This window comes from Ovis aries, chromosome 3 (genome assembly GCF_016772045.2).
Source record: "Ovis aries strain OAR_USU_Benz2616 breed Rambouillet chromosome 3, ARS-UI_Ramb_v3.0, whole genome shotgun sequence".
In the NCBI taxonomy this organism is placed as follows: domain Eukaryota; kingdom Metazoa; phylum Chordata; class Mammalia; order Artiodactyla; family Bovidae; genus Ovis; species Ovis aries.
The window spans coordinates 161,928,166-161,946,985 of record NC_056056.1 but is presented as its reverse complement, the minus strand read 5'-3'; the positions used below and the strand labels follow the sequence as shown (position 1 = coordinate 161,946,985).

General features: G+C 42.6%; 1 protein-coding gene across 8 annotated transcripts in view; it reads left to right on the top strand.

Moving 5' to 3' along the window:
* Positions 1–14,384, top strand: part of OS9 (OS9 endoplasmic reticulum lectin) — a 35,537-nt gene extending 21,153 nt beyond the window's left edge. For 2 of the 8 annotated variants that reach the window (XM_004006523.3, XM_012174649.3), the window contains exons 6-15: positions 9,222–9,432; positions 9,551–9,655; positions 9,876–9,976; positions 10,178–10,229; positions 10,903–10,991; positions 11,220–11,495; positions 11,774–11,963; positions 12,871–13,035; positions 13,186–13,298; positions 13,620–14,384. In XM_004006523.3, coding sequence (XP_004006572.2) covers positions 9,222–9,432; positions 9,551–9,655; positions 9,876–9,976; positions 10,178–10,229; positions 10,903–10,991; positions 11,220–11,495; positions 11,774–11,963; positions 12,871–13,035; positions 13,186–13,298; positions 13,620–13,745 — 1,428 coding nt within the window. In that variant the 3' untranslated portion in view covers positions 13,746–14,384. The remainder of the gene's footprint in view (positions 1–9,221; positions 9,433–9,550; positions 9,656–9,875; positions 9,977–10,177; positions 10,230–10,902; positions 10,992–11,219; positions 11,496–11,773; positions 11,964–12,870; positions 13,036–13,185; positions 13,299–13,619) is intronic. The other 6 variants (XM_012174651.3, XM_012174650.3, XM_004006525.3 and 3 more) reach the window with 3 other exon arrangements.
* The last annotated feature ends 4,436 nt before the right edge of the window (positions 14,385–18,820 follow it).

Sequence of the window (18,820 nt, the reverse complement as noted above, 5' to 3'; positions counted from 1 at the left end):
CCTATCCCCTTGCCCACCTCCGTGCACTATACTTCCACTCCCAGCTTATTTGGAAGCAGTTTGCAGGCATCATCTCATTTCATCCTTAAATATTTCTGTGTTATCCCTAAAAGACTAGAGCTCTTTTAAAAATATAACCACAGTACTATATCACACTTGAAAAATTAACCAAATTTCCTATCACCAAATAGTCAAGCATTTCAAGTTTCCCTGATTATCTTATATATATATATATATATATAATATATATATATTATATATGTATATGTATAATAGTTACATAGACTTTCATGGTTATACCATTAAATTTGAGTCCTTTCAAATTTGGTGAGACTGGTACAGTACAGTGTATGTCAGTGTCTGTGAATGATTCTTTGTGTTTGAAAAGAACATGTCCTCTACTGTGAGGCACGATGTTTTCTGTATGTCTTTTAGGTCATGCTGTTCAAATCTTTTATATCCTTACTGATCTGTCTCCCACTATAATTATGGATTTGTCTGTTTTTACTTATTATTCTTTCAATTTATTCGTCATTATTCTGTCAGCTGTTGCTTTTTGTATCTTGGGGCTATGTATCAATTTATTCAGCTAATGTTTAAGTGTGTCTGTGTGCCAGGAACTGTTCTAGTTGCTAGAGATATTTCAAGAGAACACGAGACAAAAATGCCTCATCTCGTTGGGAGAGACAGACAAGGAAGATAAAGAATTACACACAATTTAAATTATTATTCCTCATAAATTGAATGGTTTAACATTATGAATTGACCTTTATCTTAGTAATTTTTTTACTTTAAGTCTCTGCTGTGATAATAATATAGCTATAACGGCTTTGATTGAGTTATGTTTACTGATTTTTTTTCATCCTTTTGTTTTTACCTTTTCTATATTCTTATGTTTTAAGTGTGTCTCCAAATAGCACGTATTTGTATTTAAAACATTTTCAGCCATTTATATATGTGTGTGTATATATTTGGACTTATGTCTAACATTTTATTTTATGCTTTCCTTTATTCCATTTTTTCTCTCCTTCCTTGCTTTTGGTTTATCTTAATGATGCCACTTTTCTCTCATCTCAGTGGGAAGTTTTGCTCTATTTTTTTAAATAACACGTTTATGGAGATATAAGTCACATAGCACATAATTCAGGGTGTATTTCGGTGGTTTTTTCGTGTATTCAGAGGTGTGCAGCCATTAGCACAAGCAATTGTAGACCATTGTCATCACCCTGAAAGAAATCCTCTACCCTTGAGCAGTTACTTTCTATTCTACCTCCACTCCCCACCCCATCTACCTCTCCAGACAACCTCTCATCTTTCACTCTGTCGATGTAATGGTGTATAATGTGTGACCTTTTATGTCTGGCTTCTTTCATTTATCATGTGTTCAAGAGTCATCTGTGTGTAGCAGGTACCAGTACTGCTTTACATTTTATTACCAAATAATATTTCACATTCTATCTATTCTTTCATCAGTTGGTGAACACTTGGGTTGTTTGCACTTTTTGGCTATTATGAACAATGGTGCTTTAAACATACGTGAACAGGTTTTTGTGTGTTTTTTTCTTTTGGTATATACCAAGGAATAGAATTGCTGGATCATATGGTAATTCTATATTAAATTGCCAGACTTTAATATTTTTAGATTGCCAGACTTTCATTAAATTCTATATTTAATTGCCAGACTTTTTCTGAAACAGTCCCATTGTTTTATTATATAATCCCACAAGTGTTGGGTGAGAGTTTGAATTTCTCCACATCCTCTTCAGCACTTGTTTTTCACCTTTTTAAAAATTAATTAATTAATCTTGTTTTACTTTTGGCCATGCTGGGTCTCCGTAGCAGTGTGCAGTCTCCTCATTGAGGTGGCTTCTCTTGTAGCGGGCTTCAGTAGTTGCAGGACGTGGGCTCAGTTGTTGTGGCTGTTGGATTCTAGCTTGCTGGGTCAGTAGTTGTGGCTTAGTTGCTCCTCGGCATGTGGGATCTTCCCAGACCAGGGGCTGAACCTATGTCCTCTGGATTGGCAGGTGGATTCTTAACCACTAGACCACCAGTAAAGCCCTGTTTTTCATCTTTTTGACTGTAGCCTTCCTAGTGAGTATGAAGTGGCATCTCATTGTAGTTTTGATTTGCATTTCCTGATGGTTAACAATGTGGAGCAACTTTTCGTGGGCGTATTAGCAATTTGTCTTTTTTTTAGAGAAATGTCTATTCAGATCTGTCGCCCATTTGAAAATTGCATTGTCATTTTATTATTGAGTTGTAAAACTTCTTTATATATTCTAGATACAAGTTCCTTATCAGATATAATTTGCAAATATTTTCTCCCATTCTGTGAATTGTCATTTCACACTCTTGATGGTATCCTTTACAACACAAAGGCCTTTAATTTTGATGGATTCCAATTAATCTTTTTTTTCCTTTTGTTACTTGTGCTCTTGATATTGTACCTAACAAATCATTGCCTCATTTAAGGCCAAGAAGACTTACACTTATGTTTCCTTCTAAGAGTTTTATAGTTTTACCTTTAGGTCTTTGATCCAATGGGAGTTAATTTTTATGTATGGTATGAAGCAGGAGTCAAACTTCATTGTTTTGCTTGTAGATATCCTTTTGACTTAGCATCATTTGTTGAAAAGACAGTTCCCATTGAATGATCTTGGTAACCTTACTGAAAGATGATAATAGTAAAGGTTAATTTCTGGACTCAACTCTGTTTCATTGGTCTGTATACTTATGTTAGTACCACAATATCTTGATACTGTAGCTTTGTAGCAAGCTTTGAAATCTATAAGTACGATTTGAAATCCAATCCTGTTCTTCAAGATTGTTTTGGCTATGTGGAGTTCCTTGAATTTTCATGTGAATTTTAGGAACATAACTTCTGCAAAGAAAGCACCTGAAATTTTGATGGAGATTGCAGTTAAATCTATTGCTATCTTCACAATATTAAGTTTTATAATCTGTGAACTAGGATATCTTTCCATTTAAGTCTTTAATTTCCTTCAGCAATGTTTTATAGTTTGGGGTTTTTTTGTTTTGTTTTGTTTTGCCTTTGAAATAGTGGATGTTAAAGAATAGTTAGCTATTGTTTTTGTAATATTATATTTTAAATTTATTTTTTAAATAGAAGCATTGTTGGATTAGGGAATTCCCTGGTCTCATAGAATGAGTTGAGAGGTGTTCCCTCTTCTTCTATTTTTTGTGTTTTGGGGTTTTTTAAATATTTATTTATTTAAAAAAATTATTTATTTTTGGCTGCACTGAGTCTTTGTTGCTGTGCATGGACTTTCTCTAGTTGCGGAGAGCAGGAGCTCCCCTCTAGCTTCGGTGCCCGGACTTCTGTTGTTGCAGAGCATCAACTCTAGAGCTCAGTCTCAGGAGTCGTGGCACACAGGCTTAGTTGCCCCGCGGCATGTGGAATTTTCCCGGACCAGGAATCAAACCCACGTCCCCATTTGCAGGCGGATTCTTAACCAGTGGACCACCAGAGAAGGCATTATTTATCTGTTTGTCTGTCTATGCCAGGCATGCAGAATCTCCTAGTTGCAGCATGCAGGATGTTTAGTTGTGGCAAGCGGACTCTTACTTGCAGCATGGGGTCTATTTCCTTGACCAGAGATCAAGCCTGTGCCCCCTGCCTTGGAAGAACAAGTCACTGGACCACCAGGGAAGCCCCTCCTCTTCTATTTTTTTTGAAGAGTTTGAGACCAATTGGAATTTTTATGTTTTAAATGTTTGGTAAAATTCATCAGTAGACCCATTTGACCCAAGCTTCCCTGTGTGGGTAGTTGTTTTTAATTACTAACTTAACCTCTTTAATTGTTACTGGTCTATTTGAATAGATTTTTTCTTCTTTACTCAGTATTTTGTGTCCTTCTAGAAATTTGTCCATTTCATCTGAGTTATCTGATTTGTTGGCATATAGGTGACCATAGTATTCCTTTACAATCCTTTTTACATCTGTAAGGTTGGTAGTAATGTTCCTTCTTTCATTTTGAATTGTACCAACTTGAGTCTTCTCTTTTTTCCTTGATCAGCCTAACTAAAGTTTTGTCACTTTTATTGATCTTTTCAAAAATCAACTTTTAGTTTATTTTCTCTATTATTTTTCTGTTCTCTATTTCATTCATTTCTGTTCTAGTCTGTATTCTTTCTTTCCCTCTGCTTGCTTTGGGTTTAGTTTGCTTTTCCTTTTCTAGTTTCAAAGTGGAAGTACAGGTTATGGATTTGATCTGTTTCTTCTTTTTTATACTTTACAGGTAAAAATTTTCTTCTAAGCACTGCTTTAGCTGCATCCATAAGTTCTGATATATTATGTCTTCATTGTGTTTTCATTCATCTCAGTATTTTCTAATTTTCTTGTTATTTCTTTGAGCCATTGGTTACTTAGGAGTGTATTTGATTTCTACACATTTATGAATTCCTCAGATTTCTTTGTTATTACTTTCTTTTTTAAATATAAATTTATTTTAATTGGAGGCTAATTACTTTACAATATTGTATTGGTTTTGCCATACATCAGCATGAATCCGCCACACATATGCATGTGTTCCCCATCCTGAACCCCACTCCCTCATCCCTCCCCATACCATCCCTCTGGGTCATCCCAGTGCACCAGCCCTGGGCATCCTGTATCATGCATCAAATCTGGACTGGCAATTCATTTCACATATGATAATATACATGTTTCAACGCCATTCTCCCAAATCATCCCACCCTTACCCTCTCCCACAGAGTCCAAAAGACTGTTCTATACATCTGTGTCTTTTGCTGTCTCGCATACAGGGTTATCACCATCTTTCTGAATTCCATATATATGCATTATTATACTGTATTGGTGTTTTTCTTTCTGGCTAACTTCTCTCTGTATAATAGGCTCCAGTTTCATCCAGCTCATTAGAGCTGATTCAAATGTATTCTTTTTTTATTTTTTTTAATGTATTCTTTTTAATGGCTGAGTAATACTCCATTGTGTATAGGTACCACAACTTTCTTATCCATTCATCTGCTGATGGACATCTAGGTTGCTTCCATGTCCTGGCTATTGTAAACAGTGCTGTGATGAACACTGTGGTACACGTGTCTCTTTCAGTTCTGGTTTCCTTGGTGTGTATGCCCAGAAGTGGGATTGCTGGGTCATATGGCTGTTCTATTTCCAGTTTTTTAAGGAATCTCCACACTGTTCTCCATAGTGGCTGTACTAGTTTGCATTCCTACCAACAGTGTAAGAGGCTTCCCTTTTCTCCACACCCTCTCCAGCATTTATTGCTTGTAGACTTTTGGATCGTAGCCATTCTGACTGGCATGAAATGGTACCTCATTGTGGTTTTGATTTGCATTTCTCTAATAATGAGTGATGTTGAGCATCTTTTCATGTGTTTGTTAGCCATCTGTATGTCTTCTTTGGAGAAATGTCTGTTTAGTTCTTTGGCCCATGTTTTGATTGGGTCATTTATTTCTCTGGAATTGAGCTGCAGAAGTTGCTTGTATATTTTTGAGATTAATTCTTTGTCAGTTGCTTCATTTGCTATTATTTTCTCCCCATTCTGAAGGCTGTCTTTTCACCTTGCTTACAGTTTCCTTTGTTGTGCCAAAGCTTTTAATTTTAATTAGGTCCCATTTGTTTATTTATGCTTTTATTTGTTATTAACTTCTAATATCATTACACTGTGGTTAAAGAACATACTCTGTCCCTGTTTTTATAAAAAATGTATTTTATTGAAATATAATTGATTTACAGTGTTGTTTTAATTTCTGCTGTAGAGCAAAGTGACACACATATATACATTCTTTTTCATAATTATTTTCCATTATGGTTTATCACAGGATATTGGATTAGTTCCCTGTGCTATACAATAGGACCTTGTGTATCCATTCTGTACATAATACTTTGCATCTGCTTGGGCTTCCCTGGTGGCTCAGATAGTAAAGAATCCACCTGAAGTGTGGGAAACCTGGGTTCGATCCCTGCATTGGGAAGGTCCCCTGGAGAGGGGAATGGCTGCCCACTCCAGCATTCTGGCTGGAGAATTCCACTGGCAGAGGAGCCTGGCAGGCTACAGTCCATGGGGTCACAAAGAGTTGGACACGACTGCTCGACTTTCACTTTTGAATCTGCTAGCTTCAAACCTCCAGTCCTTCTCTTCTCCACCTCCCCTCCCCCTTGGCAATCACAAGTCTGTTCTCTATGTCTGTGAGTAGATTTCTGTTTCATAGATAAGTTCATTTGCATCATATTTTAGATTTATGTGATATAATAAGGTATTTGTCTCTTTCCAAATCACTTCATTTAGTATGATAATCTCTAGAGGTCCATCCATGTTGCTGCGAATGCCATTATTTCATTCTTGTTCACAGCTGAGTAGTATTCCAGTGTGCGTATGCACCACATCTTTATCCATTGATCTGTCAATGGACATTTAGGTTGTTTCCATGTTTTGGTTTTTGTAAATAGTGTTGCTGTGAACATAGGGGGTGCATGTATCTTTTTTAATTATAGGAGAACATACTTTATATGATTTAAATTTTTAGCTCTTTGAATTTATCATAATGACTACTTTAAAATGTTTCTCTCTGAAATCTAACATCTGTCTCCTCTCACAGGCATTTTCTGTTGCCTGCTTTTTCCGTGTATGGATCACACTTTGTTTCTTTGCATGTGCATCTCATAATTTTTTGCTGAAAAGTGAACAAAAATATATTAAAATATACCTAAAATATTTTAGGTAATATATTGGAGCAAGTTTGGATACTAATTCTTGGCCTCCACCATGAGACATGTTTTGGTCATTTGCTTGTTTCTTTCGTGACTTGGCTGAGCTATTTTAGTGAGGCCTACTCCTCTTGCAGTATGAAGCCCTGTGTCACTCCTCTGAGGGCACAGCCATGGGCATGCACACAGCCGCAGTTCATGATGGTGTGTCAGCAGGGCTCCCTGTGACTGTCTCTCTTGCTGATGTGTTAATCTGTCTGCCTCTGCCTATATCATACCCAGCTGTTCATACTCATTAATTGCTAGCCAATTGCTCTGTAGTTTTTGACATGTGGGGCATAAGTTGCGCCATAATCTGATCCAATTAAATTTGGGCTTCTGTACCAGGGTTGTTTTTTATGATGCCAGCCTCTTCTTTAGTGCTTACCTCCAATTTTTTTCATTTTTTGGAAAGTGCCCTTAGGCTTAAACTTCCTCATACTGTTTCACAAGAAGTCAGTTCATTTGGAAAGACCTTTGGAGCTTTCTGTTCTAGTGGATTGCCTCTCCCCCTGGCAGAATCTCTAAGCCCCTGCTCTGGAGCTGATGTCAGAGACACTGACCCAGTTCTGTCAGAGTGACGCTCCTGTTTTATGAGCAGAGACCTGGGCAGGGGTGATAGCCTCTGGTCCTCTCAGTTCTCATCTCTGTTGTGAAGCCTCTGCCCTTTCAGTGATCTGTGGTGAGGGTGATCAAGGCCCAGTATTCCTGTCCTTCTGCTCCTGAGGTGCAGCCACTGTCCTATGAGCGGGGCTGGGTGGAGGGAGTCCTCAGTCTCTTGACCGTATTCAGCAGGTATTCTCTGCAACTTGTAACTAGAGAGGATTGAGGAATATTGGTGGCCTGCCCCTCTGGTGACATACCATATCTCTTGACTGGTTGCTGAGGGGATAGAAGCCCCATTTTTTGGAACTTACTCACCTGGAATGGAGCATCTGTCTGAGCTGTGAAGTCAGGGTTGAGAGAAAAGAAGGAGGGTCATGGCCCAAGTACTATAAACTTACACTATTCAAGATTTAGTGGATTTTCTTGAATAGATGTTTCTTAATTTGTTGTACGTCCTTAGGAAAATTTCCAGAGATTTTAAATGCCTGAGTTAAAAAAAAAAAAAAAAGTGTTCACCAGTTATGGAATTTCACTAGGGAGTGGATCTGCAGAGCTCCTTGGGCGGCCACTCAGAAGTGGGACCTCTCTTCTACTTGTAACAGTTACTTTAGAAATTACAGAGTGTGTGTGTGTGCAAGCTCAGTCGTGTCCAACTCTTTGCAACTCCATGTCACACAGAGTCGGACACGACTGAAGCGACTTAGCAGCAGTAGCAGCAGTAGCAGCCCTGCCAGGCTCCTCTGTCCATGAAATTTCCCAGGCAAGAATATTGGAGTGGGTTGCCATTTCCTCTTCCAGGGGATCTTCCTGAACCGAGGATCGAACCCACATCTCTTGCATTGGCAAGCGAATTCTTTACTGCTGAGCCACCAGGGAAGCCCCAGAAATTACAGGGGTGAATCCTAACTAATCAAAGGCTAACGTTAATTGATATCTTTACTCTCTTTCTGATTAATACAAAGACCTTAGAACTGTTTAAAGTTTTTTTAAATCATACACACATGCACACACACACAGAATATACATATTTCAAATACATATAAAAATATATATCAAATATGTATAAGTATGTACATACTGTATTTACATAAAGCAAGAACATGAAACAGAAATCAGCTGGTTACCTACAGTTAAGTTGCCCAAGTTCAATTCGTATTTTTACCACTTACCAGCTGGTCAGCCTGAACAAGTCCCTCAACTATATCAAACCCCTGTATCTTGAGCCACAGAGTTGAGATAATGTTACCTCCCTCACTGGGTTGTCATGATAATTAAATGAGCTAATGCATGTAAGGGCTTCCCTGGTGGCTCAGAGGTTAAAGCGTCTGCCTCCAATGCGGGAGACCCGGGTTCTATCCCTAGGTCGGGAAGATCCCCTGGAGAAGGAAATGGTAACCCACTCCAGTATTCTTGCCTGGAGAATCCCATGGATAGAGGAGCCTGGCAGGCTACAGTCCACGGGGTCGCAAAGAGTCAGACAGGACTGAGCGACTTCACTTCACCTCAATGCATGTAAAGGGCTCCCCTGGTGGCTCAGTGGTAAAGAATCCACCTGCCAGTGCAGGAGACGGGGGTTCCATCCCTGGGTCAGAAGATCTCCTGGAGAAGGAAACGGCAACCCACTCCAGTATTCTTGCCTGGGAAATCCCATGGAGGGAAGAGCCTGTCAGGCTATAGTCCATAGGGTTGCAAAAAAGATCCAATGTAGCAACTAAACACTAACAATGCATATATAGCACCATATACACAAGGCACAGAGCACAGTGCCTGCCAGACTGTAAGTCCTCAATAGCAGACAACTGTTTTCAGAATAACAGTAATGGTTGGTGGTGATTACTATTTATTCATCCTCCTGTCCTGGCAGTTCCTCTGTGATGAGGGTGCTGGTATCTCTGGGGACTACATTGACCGAGTAGATGAGCCCTTGTCCTGTTCTTACGTGCTGACCATTCGAACTCCTCGGCTCTGCCCTCACCCACTCCTTCGGCCCCCACCCAGTGCTGCTCCCCAGGCCATTCTCTGCCACCCCGCCCTGCAGCCTGAGGAGTACATGGCCTACATTCAGAGGCAAGCTGGTGAGTACTTAAAGGAGGACAGGGAGGAAGCAGACACAGAGGGAGGGACAGGCAGAAGATCAAGTATCAAGGAGCTGAGAACGTGTCCTCGTCCCGCGGACATGCCATCTTCCGGTAGACTCAAAGCAGTACGGAGACAGGGCCCTAGAGGGGCGGCGGCAAGACCCGGACCCTCCAGTGTGGAGTGAGACCAAGCCTGGGGTGGTGCCACCAAAGAAAGCAGGTAGGTCCTTGAGTCACCTGTTTCGTGACACACGTCTCCACTTCTTCCTTTCTTCAGTGTTACTGTCCTGTGCACCCAGGGATGTGTTGTCTTCAACAGCCCAACAGCCCTGACTTTTGGGGTGGGGGAAGGAGTACTACAGGCCCTAACCCCTCACAATAGAAGAGGGAAACATATCCCATCTATCCTTTCAGGTTTCTCTTTGTTTTCTGTATTCTAGGTGCAAGCCCAGCCAAGGAGAACAGTAAAGAATCAGATTTCTGGAAGATGCTTCACGAGCCAGAGGAACAGCCCCAAGAAAGGGAGGAGACACAGGCTGAGGTGAGAGCCAGCTTCCTAGCCACCTCTCTGAGGAGGCTGAACATGGGCTTTGGGTCGGAGGGCCACTCAAGCCGAGGTTCATTATGAGATGACCTCTTTTTATCTAGGGATGCAAGACCATACCCAGAGGCAGTGCCTTAAGAGTTTGGTTGGCATGCAGAGAAGCCTGTGTACTTGACTCTGCCCTTTTCTCCCCATCAGGAGCAGGAACCAAACCTTGAAGCCATAGACCCACCGCCAACCTCTCCCGACGGTGAGTGAACTCTCCATGTCTCCTATACTGCTTGCGTGTGTTTTCAGGTTGGCAAGCATGGCGTGGGGATAGACCTAGACACTAGGAGGGAGGCTGAGCAGCCAGGCCAGCAGCAGATTCCTTTTTAGAGACAGCAGTGCTTCTCTAGGGGGGTAGCAGAACATAGTGGTTCCACTGCTTGCCTGACTTTATAGTCCTGGATAATTTCACTCAAGCTCAATTTCCTTACCCATAGCATGTGGGCAATAACCCCTAACTTAGAGGGCTGTTACAGGATTAAATGAGAATGAATCTAGTTTACAATACAATCCCTGGAACTGAGTAGACAAAAAAGGGTTTGTATTTGTGGGGAGAACAGGATTCAGGGAGGAGGAGCCCTTGGTCCCAGAATCTTTTCTGTTGACCTAAAAGCCAGGTTGATTGCCAGGAAGCCCTCAGTGGCACGTGAAAGAGCAGGTAACTCAGCAGCCTGTTAGCATCCTTCTCTCTCACCTGTGAGGCCCCCTTAGGCCCCCTAAGTGCTCTTTGGAGGGGTGTGTTGGCCACTGTCTCTCAGACCAGACAGGTAGTTCCTGGAGCCAGGGACCATGTCCTTCCTTGACTTCCTTAACTCCTCTTCTTAGGAAGTAAAAGTAGAATTAATTTATGATCTATTCCTATTCCTTCATCTCAGATTTTCAGAACAACGTACAGGTCAAAGTCATTCGGAGTCCCGCAGACTTGATTCGACTGATAGAGGAGCTGAAGGGTGGAACAAGAAAGGTATGAGCCCTGCCCCTGGGAAAGTTGGAACCTTTCTCCCTGCTGGGGGCACCCAGAACACCACCCCTGAACTGGGCCCACAGAGTTGCCTCAACTTCCTTTACTCCTCATGAGTCCCCAACTAAACCACATCCCTGCTGTCTGCCCCCCACCCCACACTGTTTGTCTCTATGAAAAGCCCAACCATCTGCCATTTCTCTCTTTTTCCTGATCCTCACCCATCCAAAGGGGAAACCAAACACAGGCCAGGAGCAGCCTGGAGACAGTGCTACAGAAGTCCCTTTCAGGGAACCAGAGGTGAAGGAAAAGGGAGACCCAGAACAGCAGAATGAGGTTGAAGAAGAGGAGGATGATGAGGATGAAGACGAAGATGAGGATGAACGGCAGTTGCTGGGAGAATTTGAGAAGGAACTAGAAGGTATACTGCTCCCATCAGACCGAGAGCGGCTCCGGGAGGAGGTGAAGGCTGGCATGGAGCGGGAGCTGGAGAACATCATCCAGGAGGTGAGCTCTGCTCTCCCGCCTGCAGCTTCCAGCTTCCTTGGCTGCCTGTGCCGATAGGCGGAACCAGTTGAGGGGCTGGAAGCGAACCCGGGCCATGCCTCGCCTGCCTGGGGCATTCAGCCAGGAGCCCTGAACTGCTAGTTGCTTAATTAAAACTGGGACGGTGGGGAAGGGGATCTGTGAGAAGGATGAGACTTAGCTGTTACTCCTTTGTAGAGCCTGGATAGCCCCTCACTCCCCAGATCCCTGACTCTCCACCCCCATCTTGGGCCTCCCAGACAGAGAAAGAGCTAGACCCAGACGGGCTGAAGAAGGAGTCAGAGCGCGATCGGGCTATGCTGGCCCTGACATCCACTCTCAACAAACTCATCAAAAGGCTGGAGGAAAAACAGAGCCCAGAGCTGATGAAGAAGCACCGAAAAAGGAGGGTTGTCCCCAAAAAGCCTCCCCCACCCCCTCAACCAACAGGTGAGGGCTGTCAGACAGGAACAAACGGCCAGGTCCATCACCTTTATCCCTTCTGAGAATGCTCACCCTCTCACTCTTTCTGGAACACCATTCTCGGGCTTCCCAACACCTCTAGCCCTTTGCCTGGTTACTTCCTAGTGATCCTTTTGAGAAGCAGCTTTCAGAGCCTGTGTGGCTCCCTGGCATGGCTGTTTCCTGGCTTGCTCTATACATCCAGTGTCTAGCACTTTGTCGGTACCTTGTGATTGATGAGTAGATGCTAAATGAGTGACTGTGAATGTGCAGGCCAAAGGCCACACACCTGTGACAGGTGCTCCTATCACCTAGGACTGCACAGGGAGCGCCCTCAGCCTGCAGAAGGGAACAGGCAGCCCAGCTGCTCATAAGCCAATTGCCTGGACAGACTCATTCCCTTCCTGCTGTGTCCCTTGTGTCTGTCTCACGGGTCCTGTATGTGTGGAGGCCAGGCATTCCAGGTCTAACATCCTAGTTTCAATCCTTCCACCCTGCTATCTCTGTTATAAACACTGAAATGTCTTTCAAGTCCCAACATTGTTGGGTGCCAAACCAAAGTTTTCCAACCTCCTTCTTAAAACAAACTTCTCTGCAGGCCCCAACTTCTCTGATTTTTGCTTCAGAAAACAGTTGTTTTCCTGTAGGTGATGGGCAGAATTACTGGGTCCAGCGGGAAGAAAGGAAACTGCAGTCGGTGGAGGGAGCTTTATAGGTTGGAATGGGGTGGGGAGTGATGGGTCCTAATTTATTCTGAACCCTGACTCACATACCTGTTTGAGAGGGAATAACTTGCCGAAACCAACTGATGGCTTAGGGAGAGGCGAGCACCCCAGCCCCTAACCCTGGAGTCACGGCTCTGCTTTGTGTCTCCCTGTGTGTCTCGCCCTCTAAGAGGAGGATCCTGAGCACAGAGTCCGGGTCCGGGTCACCAAGCTCCGTCACGGAGGCCCCAATCAGGATCTGACTGTCCTCGAGATGAAACGGGAAAACCCACAGCTGAAACAAATCGAGGGGCTGGTGAAAGACCTGCTGGAGAGGGAGGGACTCACAGCCGAAGGTGGGCCCTGGGGGATTCAGAGCTGTTGGTAGGGCTTGCCGCTGGAAGTGGAGGGGCTGGGGACCTTGGCTGGGGACCCAGGGGGCAGAAGACCTACACTGGAGCTGCCACCTGGCCTCTCCTCTCACTGCCCATCCCACTCCTTTCCAGGGAAAATTGAGATCAAAATTGTCCGACCAGGGACAGAAGGGACTGAGGAGGATGCACGCTGGCTGACTGATGAGGACACAAAAAACCTCAAGGAGATTTTCTTCAATATCTTGGTGAGAGGCACCCCACCCGAGTCCTAGACTTCCCACCTTCCCTGTCCCCCAGCAGGCTGAGGGGTTGAGGGTGAGGTTTAGAGTCCTCCAGGCAGCCCCCAGCCTTGCCTCTATCCGAGCCTCAGTTTCCTCATCTATAAGAGGAGGCTATCAGTTCTGGGTGTTGAGCCCTCAGCAAGAGCCCTACAAGTCACCTGTGTGAGTGCTGGCTCCTGCCTCCCCACCAACAACTGCCCGCCCACCCCCCACCCCCATCCTCCAGCGTCTGCTACAGCCTCTGCTTATCCCACCTCCCCACCCCACCGTGTGGCCTTCCCCCAGGTGCAGGGAGCTGAAGAGGCGCAGAAAGAGCGGCAGCGGCAGAAAGACCTGGAGAGCAATTACCGCCGGGTGTGGGGCTCCCCAGGCGGGGAGGGCACTGGGGACCTGGATGAATTTGACTTCTGAGACCACCACCATCAGCTTGCCAAAGAGTCCAGAGTCTTCTAGACTGGCCCTGCCTCTGTCTCCCACAAACCCCAGGGCCCTGAAGGCAAAACAGCAGAGAGCTGAGCTGTGAGCTGTGGACCCCAAGGCCCTCCTGGGGTGTGGAGGGGCTGTGGGGCAAGTGCTGCTGCTACTGCTGAGACCTGGAGACCTCCCAGGCCTATGTGATCTACTGTCCCTGGTTCTCCCCACACCCTCTTCCTTCCCTCCTGGCTTCCCCTGCTGTCATCCCCCAGCTTGTGGGTTCCTTTCCCCTCCCTAACGAACATTTTGAGATCTTTTGAGTAGAGCAGGGAGAGCAAGAAGAGGGGCTGGTTGGCAGGCCCTAAGAGGTAGGCCCTCCACCCTTGCCCCACTGCTATTGAGAGTCACCTCCCTGCTTCCCCCAGATCAGCTTGAGATGTCCTGCCCCTTTCCCTTTCCACACTGTTCCCTACAAATCTGTGCTTCTGAGTGGAAGCACCTTCTCTCTGTTGCTGAGAAAATGGGAAGAAAGTTGCCCACCGTCTCTGACACAATCCCACGAAAAGGGTAGGCTACAGACCCACCTACCATGTTCTAGAACAATCAGGTTTCTAAATAAAGAACTGGACCATCAAACCATCAGTCTTTTTTTCTTTGAGGGTGGGGGGCTCAGTAGAGGAGACTTGGTATTCTCCTAGGATGGAGGGCATGCTCCCTGATCCTTTTCTGTGCTTCACAGTCAGGGCAGTGGCAGTGGATCTGGGGTATGCAGAAGAGACCAGGACAGTGAAGCAAAGCCTGCTGGCCTGGCCAGGACTGAAGCAATTCCAGTGCTAGTCTCCCTCCTTTTCCTCATCTGTCCATTTCTGTTCCTTCTCTTCCCTTTATATCCCAAAAGCCACAGGGTACATACAGAGTTACCCCACCATGGGGATCCTCCTGCTGCACTCTCCCTACAGTGTGCTGCAGACTCCATCCCCATACCACTTCATTTCCCAGAAAAGACCTCTAGCTTTGGTCATGCCCAGAGAGAGGGCTGCCACTCACACAGGTCAGCTCCATAGTATGCCAGTGGTTGGTGGCCTGGTTAGGTATCTCCATCTCTTTCTCACTAGCAAGTGCAAATCTAGGTCCCCTGCTTCTCCTACTTTCTTTCTCTGTCTGCATCTCTCAGGTGTGCAGCATTTCTGCTGACAACTTCACTGACTCATGAGATAAGAAATAGAGGGCGTGAAACTCCCAGGTCTCCAAAAGTGGACAAAAAGATTCAGCTGGGGAAGGAAGCTGTATGAGGCTGACCCTCTTCTTGCTGAAAGTGGTCTTATACTTGTTGAGCAAGTTATGCTTAAATTGTTTTATTTAAAATTACAAATGGGTAGGCTTCTAAAATCCTGCAACCCCAAATCCACTTGTGCATCTTAAGGAGAGGGATCTAAGACACCACCACAAGTGCAGCTACAGGCAGAATGGTGGGTTCAAATTCCCACCCCTCCACTTACTATTAGTAGGGCCTTGAACAAGCTGTTTAATTTTTGCAGTGCTGTTTCCTCCTGGGTAAACTGTGGACAACTATACTGGCCTTGGGTGGTTGTGAGGATTGAATGAGATAGTGTGTGTGTTGTGCTCTTAGCACAGTACCTGGCCCGTACTCAATAACATAATAAACCAGCTGCTGAGTTCTGAAGAGACTGGAAGGTACCTGGAGACAAGAGTCATAGAAGGAATACCATCAGAAGCTGATCAGAAGCTATAGCAGAATTTTGTAGAATGGGAGCATGGGGATAGGCTGGGGCAGGAGGCTTATCTTTGATTTGATAGGCATAAAATCTTAACATCATCAGAAAAAACAGTGCATATAAGTGCACATGGAATATTCTCTAGGATAGACCATATACTAGGACACAAAACAAGCCCCAAAACATTTAATTGGATAGAAATTATTTCAAGTATCTTTTTTGATTATAAAAGCATGAAACTGGAAATCAACCACAAAAAAAGAGAAATGAAAGAAAAAAAACAATTACACAGAGATTAAACAGTGTGGTACTAAAAAAAACAATGGGTCAATGATGAGATCAAAGAGAAAATTTTAAAATACCTTGAGACGAATGACAATGAAAACATAACCACACAAAATCTATGAGATGCAAGAAAAGCAGTCTTTAGAAGGAAGTTCATAACCATACAGACCTTCCTCAGAAAACAAGGAAAATCTCAAATAATCAACCTGGAGAAAGAAGAACAAGCTAAAACAAGCAGAAGGAAGAAAATAAAGATCAGAGAGTAAATGAAATAGAGATTAAAAAAAACAATAGAAAAAGTCAATGAAACCAAGAGCTGAGTCTTTGAAAGGGTAAACAAAATCAGCAAACCTCTGCCCAGGCTCACCAAAAAGAAAAGAGAAAGGACTCAAATCAAATAAGAAATGAAAGAGGAGAAATAACCAACACTATAGAAATTTTCAAAGTGTAAAAAATACTACAAACAATTAAGTGCCGGAAATCAGACAACCTAGATGAAATGGACAAGTTTCTAGAAATATGTCCCACGAAAACTGAATCAAAAAGAATTAATTTGAATAACCCAATCATTACAAGTGAAATAGAATTTATAATTTAAAAACAACAATAAAATACAACTCCCTGCAAACAAAAGCCCATGACCAGATGGCTTCACTGGGGAATTCTACCAAACTTATAAAAGCAGAAATTATACTGTTCATTCTCAAACTCTTCCAAAAGACTAAAGAGGAGGGAACAGTCCCAAAGTCATTCTATGAAGCCTCCATCATTCTGATACCAAAGCCAGACAAAAACACTACAAAAAAAGAAAGTTACAGGCCAATATCTTTGAAGAATATAGGCACAGAAATTCTCAACAAAATATTAACAAGCTGAATCCAACAAAGATCATGTACCACAGTCAAGCTGGATTCATCCTTGGGACAAGGATAGTCCTTGGGACAAGGATACAAAGATCAGTGTGATATACCACATCAACAAAAGAAAAGACAAAAACCACATGATCACCTCAATCGATGAAAAAAAGCATCTAATAAAATTCAACATCTATCCATGATTTTAAAGAAAACTCTTACCACAGTGGGTACAGAAGGAACATATCTCAACATAATAAAAGCCATATTTATGACAAACCGACAGATTATATAATACTCAATGGTGAAAAGTGGAAAGCCTCCCTGCTAAAATCTAGAAGACAAGGATGCCCACTCTCACCGTAGTATGGGAAGTCCTAGCCATAGCAATCAGACAAAGAAAAGGAATAAAATGTATCCACATTGAAAAGAAAGAGGTAAAACTCATTTATGCAGATAACATTATACTAGGTCAAAAAATTCTAAAGACACTGCACAAAAACTACTAGAACTGATAAATTCAGCAAGATACAGGATACAAGATAAACATACAGAAATCTGTTGCATTTCTTTACACTAACAGTGAAATGTCAGAAAGGGAAAGTAAAAAAAAAAAAAATCCCTTTAAAAATAACATTATTTAAAAAAAAGACAGGATCAAACCTGACCAAGAAGGTGAAAGACCTACATGCTGAGAACTATAAAACATTGATAAAGGAAACTGAAGATGATTCAAAGAAATGGAAATATAGCCTAAGATCTTGGATTGGAAGAATTAATATTATTAAAATGGCCACACTACCAAAGCAATTTACAGATTTAATGCAATTCCTATCAAAACACCCATGACAGTTTTCACAGACCTGGAACAAATAATCCTAAAATGTATATAGAACCATAAAAGATCCAGAAATCCCAAAATAATACTGAGGAAAAAGAACAAAGTAGAGACATAACCCTACCAGACCTCAGACCATACTACAAAGCTACAGTAATCAAAACAGCATGGTATTGGCAAACCAGAAAAATGAACAAACAAAAAAACAGACATATGGATTAATGCAACAGAATAGAGAGCCCAGAAACAAGCCCATACACCTATGGTCAATTAATCTTTAACAAAGGAGGCAAGAATATTCAATGAAAAAAAAGGCAGTCTCATCAGCAAGTGGTGTTGGGAAAGCTGGACAGCTGAATGTTTATCAGTGCAGTTAGAACGTTCCCTTACACCACACACAAAAATAAATTCAAAATGGCTTAAAGACCTAAATATAAGATATGACACCATAAAATTCCTGGAAGAGAATATGCAAAACATTTTCTGACATAAATCATATTGTTTCCATAGGTTAGTCTCCCAAGGCAATAGAAATAAAAGCAAAAATATGCAAATGGGACCTAATCAAACATAAGCTTTTGCACAGCAAAGGAAACCATAAATGAAATGAAAGGACAACCTATAGACTGGGAGAACATATTTGCAAATGATGCAACTGACAAGGGCTTAATTTCCAAAAATTTACAAACAGCTCATACTACTCAATAATAACAATAGAACCAACTGAATCAAAAAATGGGTAGAAGACTTAAACATTTCTCCAAAGGAGATACAAATGATCAATAGGCACATGCAAAGATGCTCAACATTGCTAATTATTAGGGAAATGCAAATCAAAACTATGATGAGGCATCACCTCACACTGGTCAGGATGGCCTTCATTAAAAATGTGTACAAATAATAAATGCTGGAGGGGGTGTGGAGAAAAGGGAACGCTCCTACAGTGTTGGTGGGAATGTATATTGGTGTAACAAGTATGGAAAACAGTATGGAGGTTCCTTAAAAAAAAAAAAAAAGAGTTGCCATGTGATCCAGCAATCTCATTCCTGGGTATATATCCAGAGAAAACTAACGCCAAGAGATACATGTAGCTCAATATTCATTGCAGCACTATTTATAATAGCCAAGACATGGAAGCCACCTAAATGTCCACTGACAGATACACAGATAGAGAAGATGTGGCACACACACACACACACACACACACACACAGACACACTGGACTACTACTTAGCCATAAAAAAAGAATGAAATAGTGCCATTTGTAGCAACATGGATCGACCTAGAAATTATACTCTGTAAGTCAGAAAGATAAATATCACATGATATTACCTATATGTGGAGTCTAAGATATGATAT